At 37.7% G+C, this 7,795-nt stretch overlaps 1 protein-coding gene across 1 annotated transcript; it reads right to left on the reverse strand.

Moving 5' to 3' along the window:
* Positions 1 to 2,652: 2,652 nt before the first annotated feature.
* LOC103413394 (zinc finger protein CONSTANS-LIKE 13-like) lies at positions 2,653 to 6,210 on the reverse strand. The gene is made up of 4 exons (XM_029089243.2): positions 5,421 to 6,210; positions 4,948 to 5,160; positions 4,611 to 4,873; positions 2,653 to 3,824 (listed from the first exon to the last, which is right to left on the reverse strand). Exons 1-4 carry the CDS (start codon positions 6,030 to 6,032, stop codon positions 3,734 to 3,736), a joined length of 1,179 nt encoding a protein of 392 aa, XP_028945076.2. The 5' UTR covers positions 6,033 to 6,210; the 3' UTR covers positions 2,653 to 3,733.
* Positions 6,211 to 7,795: the final 1,585 nt, after the last annotated feature.

Genomic DNA, 7,795 nt, shown 5'->3' on the forward strand with positions numbered 1-7,795 from the left:
CTCAGGCGGTGACATATCGCTACTTAACAATGCTGCTTTCAACGCACTGAAAACAGCCTTAACAAACTACTTTCTTCAAAACGGTTATGACTACCTTTGTTTTCAGTGATGGTTCGGGTCTTCAAGTTCCGGCTCACAATATGTTTCTACTAGACGGGGACGCCAGAACCAAATACTTTTGCCCGGCAATGCACCGGAGCCCAGACCAAAGTTGTCTCATAGGAGCCTTCCAACAAAGAAATCATCGTATCATATACGACACCACAAACGGGAAGCTGCATTTTGGCACAGAACTTTGTCATATATCTAAGTGAGTTGAGTGTATCATGCATGACACCATCATGTTAATCGTTTTTAGAATAATATGCATTTAATTATCACCAAAACAACAATCAAGCAATATACCGTCAAACATAAGATCTCTCAATTACAAGCATCAAACGTAAGATCTCTCAATTACAAGCGTCAAACGTAAGATCTCTCAATTACAAGCGAACAGAATACCAGTAGACCAGAGTATATTAAATGACGTAGAAGATATCTCTGTTGGAAATTTTGAGTAGAAATTTCTTATGTGGGGTTTGTCCCACATTGACCATTCCCACAAGGTCTCCACGCTTTATAAGGCCTTATCTCTTATAGAAAGTGATTGGAAGATAGGCCTTGGAGAAGACATTTGGGGTCACCCTTGGGGTTGGGTTTTGGGGTGTATTAATTAATTGGTAATTAATATATAATTAATTATAAATAATATATAATTAATTATCAAAAGATGGGCCTTGGGGCTCTTGGGCTCGGGCTCGGGCTCTAATAATTAAATTATTTAATTAATTATTTTTCGGATTTAATTAATTATTTTTAATTAAATTTGAATTAAATTAATTAATTATTTTTTATGAAAAGACTCATCCTTTCAGATGAAGTCTGAGAGTTCTTTCTGAACACAGAGGCACCCCTCTGAAGATATGTCTCCCAACAGTCACACCCCATTCTCATACCTGTTGCAAACAGGCATCCATCAGCTATATATACATCCATCTGCATGGCATTTAAGATACAGAAAATAATAAACTTCATCTTCTACATTCCTAAACATTCTTACTGAGAGAACCACACTAAATTCGCCAGAAGTTAAATTTTCCGGTGCTGGAATTTTAACTTGATTGTTGAATCCTGGTGAAGCAGACGTCTGTAGAATTACAAGCACAGAGTAGGGACGAAATTTCTGTTTCAAGGACATTGCGGTACGCAAGCCTCGATCTTCAAGTTGTCTGTTTTTATAATTCGTATTCTAGTTTATATTCTGTTAATTCCTATAGCATTTATTATTTATTAGCATATATAAATTATCACAGATTGTTGACATATATCCAACAATCTCTTGAATTAGAACTGTTCCTACGATGTCTTAAAAGTTTTAGTTAATAACTTAGTATGAGATATTATACTTTCTTTGAAAAAGAAAATTGACCCTTTGATTCTGTTTTAATACAGCTAAATGCTTGTGAATTTGGACGTTAAAGAAAGGGAGAAAAGAAGGGGAAAAACATTTTGCTAGATAATTAATTAAATTGACTTTTAACCTTTAAAGATTTTCTTTAGGCATTTTGCTAGATGTATAACTCTGTTTGTGTAAGTTTATCTTACGTTGTTGGTATCAAGTTCGAATAAAAGAGGAGGAGGAAGGTGCCCAAGACCATATAAGCACATAGCAAACTTTATCCCTCACTGATGTGGGACAATCTCAACAGGTGTTAGGTGGTTGGCATACGGACTCCATTTTCACGTCAATCCTTACGATTTTGCTAGATGAATTAATCAATCAAACAACCCCATAAATAGAAGCCGACTGATCCGATAATAAGTGGCATGGCCAAACCAATAAGCCTTCTCTACATTTTACGTGCAATCTTGTTTTTTGAGAACGACTACTCTACTCTTGTACTTGGGAATAAAACCAAAGGCTTTACCGTGAGGCTGATCCACCGTGACTCCGCTGACCCGCCCGTCTACCCCGGCAACCTCACCCATGCTCAAACCATCAAACTACTCGTTCATCAAACCAAAGCTCGCGTTACTTTGTACAATTGGTTCTTCCAAAAGACGACATATCAGCAATAGTACCGTGAATCCAAAACTTTTTCGCCTGAAGACCGAATTTCAGATTCATGGTGTGATGATGGGCACGTTCCTTATTGATGTAGGCATAGGCAACTTCCCTACTAGAACCCCATAATTCATCTCAGCAGAACATCACATGGATCTCCTTATCTAGCTAACGTGGGACATTCCAGCACCAGACACCCACCACTGCGTCTTATTGTCCTCACTTATCTTTACTTAGGTTTGCAAGTTGTGTTTATCAATGGTGACGCTTCAACTTTGGATTTAATGTCATTTTGGTATTTATTCTTCTACTTTTTCAAAACCAACATATCCATAAATTTCAAAGCAAATGCGCAAGATTAGGCGCACTGTCCCGACCCACTAGCATAACCAACGTCTTTGAAGTTACATAACTTGAACATGAGATGCTTTGCACATTTTCGATCACTGCAAAAGGAGGAGCCTAATACAAGTACAAGATGTTACATTTTGCAGAAACTAGCAAACAAAGGATAGAAACTACAACATCAAAACCTAAACATAAGATTAATAATAAACAATCCTTTTTGTTTTTTGGACAAGCTAAGTTACTTTTCCATTAAACAAAAAGACTAATACAATGAAAAGAGAGCCCAAAAGGCATCCCACAACCTAAATACAAGCCTATCAAGAAAAAATAAATACAACACAAAGCCCAAAAGGCATAATTGAAAAACAACAGAAACCCTAAAATTAAAGAGGAAACCAACAGTCACCATCGAATCTGACGTGCCACCATCGAAAGGCCACCACCACAAAAAAAGGAAAAAAACAGAGCAACATGATCAACGGAAAATGGGGGTGAGCGAGCCACCAATGCAGTGAACGCTCCCATAATCCTACCGAATAGTGCAAAAAACACTTTAACAACCATCCAAAACCCAAGCACGTCACCAAGGAGAAGCACCAGGGGTCTGGAGCAGTGGTTGGTAGTTGTGGACACTCAATGGAAGGAAGCATCGGAGCAAGAGAGGTGTCTAAAGGTTCCGATATGAAACAAGCTCAGGAAATTGCGACAAAACTGAAGAAAATTGAGACAAAGCTCAAAGAAAGCCAAAAGGAAAACAGAAATAAAGCATCGTAGGAGAAAACCAGAGGAGGGAAAGCTTGACAGGGGAAGGGGGGGGACTTGAGGGTGTGGGTAACGGGTTGGGTTGCGGCAAGAGGGAAAAGGGCGGAGGGGGGAGGAGGAGGACTGAGGGCGTGGGTAACGGGCTAAAGAGGAGAAAAAAAAGAGGTAGCAGCAAGAGAAAGCCGGCTGACTCCAACCAAAGGAAGGAGTCGGCGGCGAAGGATGGGATTTTGAGGGATTTCCTACGAGAGAGAAAAGCTGGAGCGGCTAGGGTTGACCATAATAATAAACAATCCTTAATCACTATAATAGCATCTTAATTTTCTTAGGACTGCATAACAGTTGTTTTGTCGACTCTTGCAAAATGTTTTTCTAATCCGAGCCAATCTCAGTACAAACTTTTTTCATCTATTCCTCATCTGATTTGAATGTCAAAGCTGTTTGAAGACGAAGGCAATGCGTGAGTAGGAGGAAAGAGAAGTCTTAGTCTAAATGTCACATTTTCTTGCCATTCTTTCAGCGGTCCATCTTCGCGAAACGTCCTTTAATTCTCGTCCTACTTTCTGCTCGAACCTTCCGCGATTCATATCTGATGTGCTTCTCATACCTGGTTTTTGTTTCCAAGCAACATAAATGTCAATTACCAAGGTTCAAAGATGGTGGTCAGAAATGGAGGTGCATAAATAATTGAGTTAAGGTTATAGTTGCACCACAACCACCACCAGATGGAAATAATGTATAGACAAGCCAACCATTGATGAAAGAACCTCATAACTTCCCCCAATTCTGAACTTTTCCATCAATCAATCAAAACGTCGGATGATCCCCCACAAAAGGTTCAACAAGTCTTCCAATACAAAAAGAAAAGCCCTCCATTACTAAATATAAATTTTGGAATTTCAAGTACAACGTGATATTTGTGAGTTGCCCAAACATCGTGTTGGTTCTAAATTCTTCTTCTTTCTGATACAACGATATTCTACTGGAGTGGGGGACCGTAGTGTTGGTGGCTGTTGGAACTTTTAGTTGTCAATATGAAGTGAGCACAAAACTTTACAAAATGCTTTAACCAACTCTAGAATCTAACTGGATAAACACTTTGAGTTTCAACGATATTCTACTCTAAAGGAGAGAAATACTACTAGATTGTCGTGTTAGTACCTATTAGTTCCAAACTTTTAGTTGTAAATATGAAGTGAGCACAAAAAAGATGTAAAATCTAAATCTTTCTTTACTGCAATCAAACATATCCCAAAACTTGACGAACAACTCCAGAATGTAACCGAGTGAAGTATATATTTCAGAATCTCGTTGGTTAAAAACAATTTTCGCAATCGTCTAAAGGCAATTTCTAACCAAGAAGAGATGCTTGCGGGAATAGGGGATGATGTACCTCCTTGTTTTCTTCTTCTCCTTGTACCGCGAGAGAGCGGTCTCTCTGTTTTGACAATGTGGAACAACTTTTGGAAAAGCTGAAGAGGCTCCAGAGTTCATTTCCCCTCCATAACCCTCATTAAAACGACTTCCACTGCCATCATTGTACGAATGTTTGTCAGGAACTACACCGCAGTCCTGAAGGTAGCTCCTTAGCAATGTTTTCGGGCACGAATCATGATTTTCTGCCTTGCCGCAATCATTACACTGCGATTCACGGGCCTGCAGGATAGGAATACAATTAACTATTTTTCAACTGCAAACTAAAAGTACAACAGAATATAATAGGCTCACACCCCATAAGCAGGAAACGCAGTTGGCTCTGCATCATGTTCAAAACCTGTGAAGAAACGTCCTGGTTGCGCATTTTGTTCGGACGCGAGGGATTGGAATCCCTTAGGGGATTTAACGTCCACATCTTCACTAAACAAGTTGGGTTCCGACTTGACAAGCACACGAAGCTGATGAAGTATCTCTTCCTTGTGCTGACCGCACGCAGCATTGCGATTCTGATTCAACAACAATATCCTGAACCATGTCAAAATTGCAGTAACGGATATATGGTTTCAATAGTCATACACCAACAAGAAATCCTAGTTCTAAAGGTATAGAAGAATTAATAAAAATTGTTAAAAATACGCAGATGTGGATTAGGCCAGTTGGTTTAAGTAGTGTGCCGAATTGAATCCCTTTTTTCTTAGAATAGAGTAGCTTAGAATATCGTCTTCTCGAAAAGAAAAACAAAGGAAAAGGAGGTTAAAATACAGACCTTAGGCAGAGGAGGAACTCCCATGGCCTGAAATTTGTAAGCCGGATTGTTAACAATCAAATCATCAAGACTAACAACAGAGGGAGTATCCCAAACTGGAAAGTCCGAAAACCCTTCTTCCAAATCCGAAAACCCATCAACCCCACATCCCCAAAACCCACTACCTCCGCCACCGCCTCCGCCGCCGCCGCCGCCAACACCCTCATCACTCAAAAGCAGAGCTTTTTTATCCATATTCTCAAACCCAACAACAGCAAGCAGCTCACTCAAACAAGGACACCCAGAAAAGCCCTCCAGCGGCCTCCTATCGTGCACCGCCGTCGCAGCCGACGACGACGTATGATTATGGCTTTCCCAGTCACAGTTCTGGCACAGAACCGAGCCCTCCGTCGTGCAAAAAATGGAGGCAGGGGATTTATCACATACGTCGCAGAGCAGCGAGCGAGTGTGCTTTGTGAAAAGCTGATTGGCCGAGTGGACCTCGCGGTCGCAGGAGAAGCAGAGCTTGGCTGAGTCGGCTCTGCAGTACAGCAGCGCCATTGAAGTTCCACAGTAATCACAGACGCGCTTCTGGGTCGCTTCAGATTCTTCATTTCTCGTCCCTCCATTCATTGCTCCCTCTGTAAATTATTCTGGCTTCTCGGTTTTCAGATTTCTGTATAAATCTCTCTGTTTTTTGTGTTCTTCCCTTTTATATGAATTTTCTTCTTGTTATTTTCTCTAAATTTTGAGAAGTTATCGTTACTTGGTGAAGAAGAAGGAATATTAAATAAGGTTGTTGATTTGTGGCTGCTTAAGTGAAATTTCAACTTTGGTTAGCACTTACCAGTTGCAGTAATTATGACTGGTTTTTTCTCAGAAAAAAAGTTGGATTTGAAAGTTGCTAGTTGGAGATATTTTTTGGAGATATGTTTTTTTGGAAACTAATGAAAAGGGTTTGCTTTGAGTTTTAATGATAAGGACAAAATAAAGGGTCAAGTGAATAGTATCAGGATTGACTTTTTAGTGTAAAAATGTGGTTTTTCGTTAAAGTGAACAGTACTAGATGCTTTTCGTTAAAATTCCCATGTTTTTTTAGTGTGCCGGAGGATATGGAGTATCATAATATAATTGTTTTAAAAAAAACTAATGAAAATAGTTTGAAAACCTTGAGTTTTAACGGTAATGACAAAATAAAGGTAAAGACAAAATAAAGGGTCAAATGAATAGTACTAGGATTGACTTTTTAGTGTAAAAATATGATTTTTCGTTGAACTGAACAGTACGTGAAGCTTTTCGTTAAAATTCTTAGTTTTAAATTCTTTTTCTTCAAGTTTGCAGCCGATAGTATTATTAGGTTTATGTATTAAGCCGTGTTTATAATACACTAAAAAAATATGCTGACAGTTTGATACTACGATGCAGGTAAAAGGTAAACTTTTGGGGATGAGGATCCCCTCCAGATTATTTTTATAGAGATTCTAAAGATACTCACATTTTATAGTTCATCGTATATCGTGCGATTAATTTTTTTTAGTTGCTATTTATTTTTAATTTTAAATAGTAAACTTTAAATGATTTATGACAATATAATATAGGATAAATAATTAAGATGTGAGAATAATTAGGATCACCATAATTTGGATCCGGATGGAATCCAAATCCAACTTTTGGGGGTGACGTCTCTCTTATTCATGTGGACTGTGATTGAGTCACTGTCCCATCGACGGTCTATAGTTTTGAAAAAGTTCAAAAAGAACAAATAAAAAATTGAACTAAAATCATAAAATAGTGAGTACATATCTCTCTCTCGTTTGAGTTGTAGTCCCTGTAGATAAAAAAATTTGGATGATTTGAAATATTCGGTATTTGGATGTTTTAACTGTTAAATTTTAATTTTTTTACTTTTCACTTTCATTTTTGTAGTTTGTTTTATTGTATATTTCTTCTTGTAGTTTCGTTTTCAGTTCAATTTGTCAACTAAAGTTCATTTTTCTTTCAATATTTGCACATTTCCCCATTTGAACACTCATATTGAAAGAAATTTTGGTTTATTTGACGAAATAGAATGACGGTATTAACAAAATGAAGCTACAAAAATAAAAATGCAATAGAGCAAACCATAAGGGCAAAAATGAACATATGTATTAAAAATATATATTATAATGTTAATGAGTTAAGAATTGTTTCACATGTCAAACAATTTTCGTCATCACTTGAAAAGTTGCATAAGTGTTCTATCTGACTTCTCAATTTAAAAAAAAAAAAGAAATAAAGACGAAGAGGTTAAATAGTCAATAGAATTCTATCATAAAAAAGGTTATAAAATTCTTTTGAACTCTACAAAAGTTTAGCATAAACTCTAAAAAATCTGCAAAGTCTATCATTAAAAAGTT

Source organism: Malus domestica, chromosome 11, assembly GCF_042453785.1.
Source record: "Malus domestica chromosome 11, GDT2T_hap1".
NCBI classification, from domain to species: domain Eukaryota; kingdom Viridiplantae; phylum Streptophyta; class Magnoliopsida; order Rosales; family Rosaceae; genus Malus; species Malus domestica.

Excerpts from the sequence above, each read along its gene's own strand:
- LOC103413394 (XM_029089243.2), bottom strand. The coding sequence starts at position 6,032 with ATGAATGGAGGGACGAGAAATGAAGAATCTGAAGCGACCCAGAAGCGC. Across the intron at positions 5,161-5,420 it reads GAGTTCCTCCTCTGCCTAAG|AATCGCAATGCTGCGTGCGG; the intron begins GTCTGTATTTTA and ends TTGTTGAATCAG. Across the intron at positions 3,825-4,610 it reads GAGAAGAAGAAAACAAGGAG|GTATGAGAAGCACATCAGAT; the intron begins GTACATCATCCC and ends AACAAAAACCAG.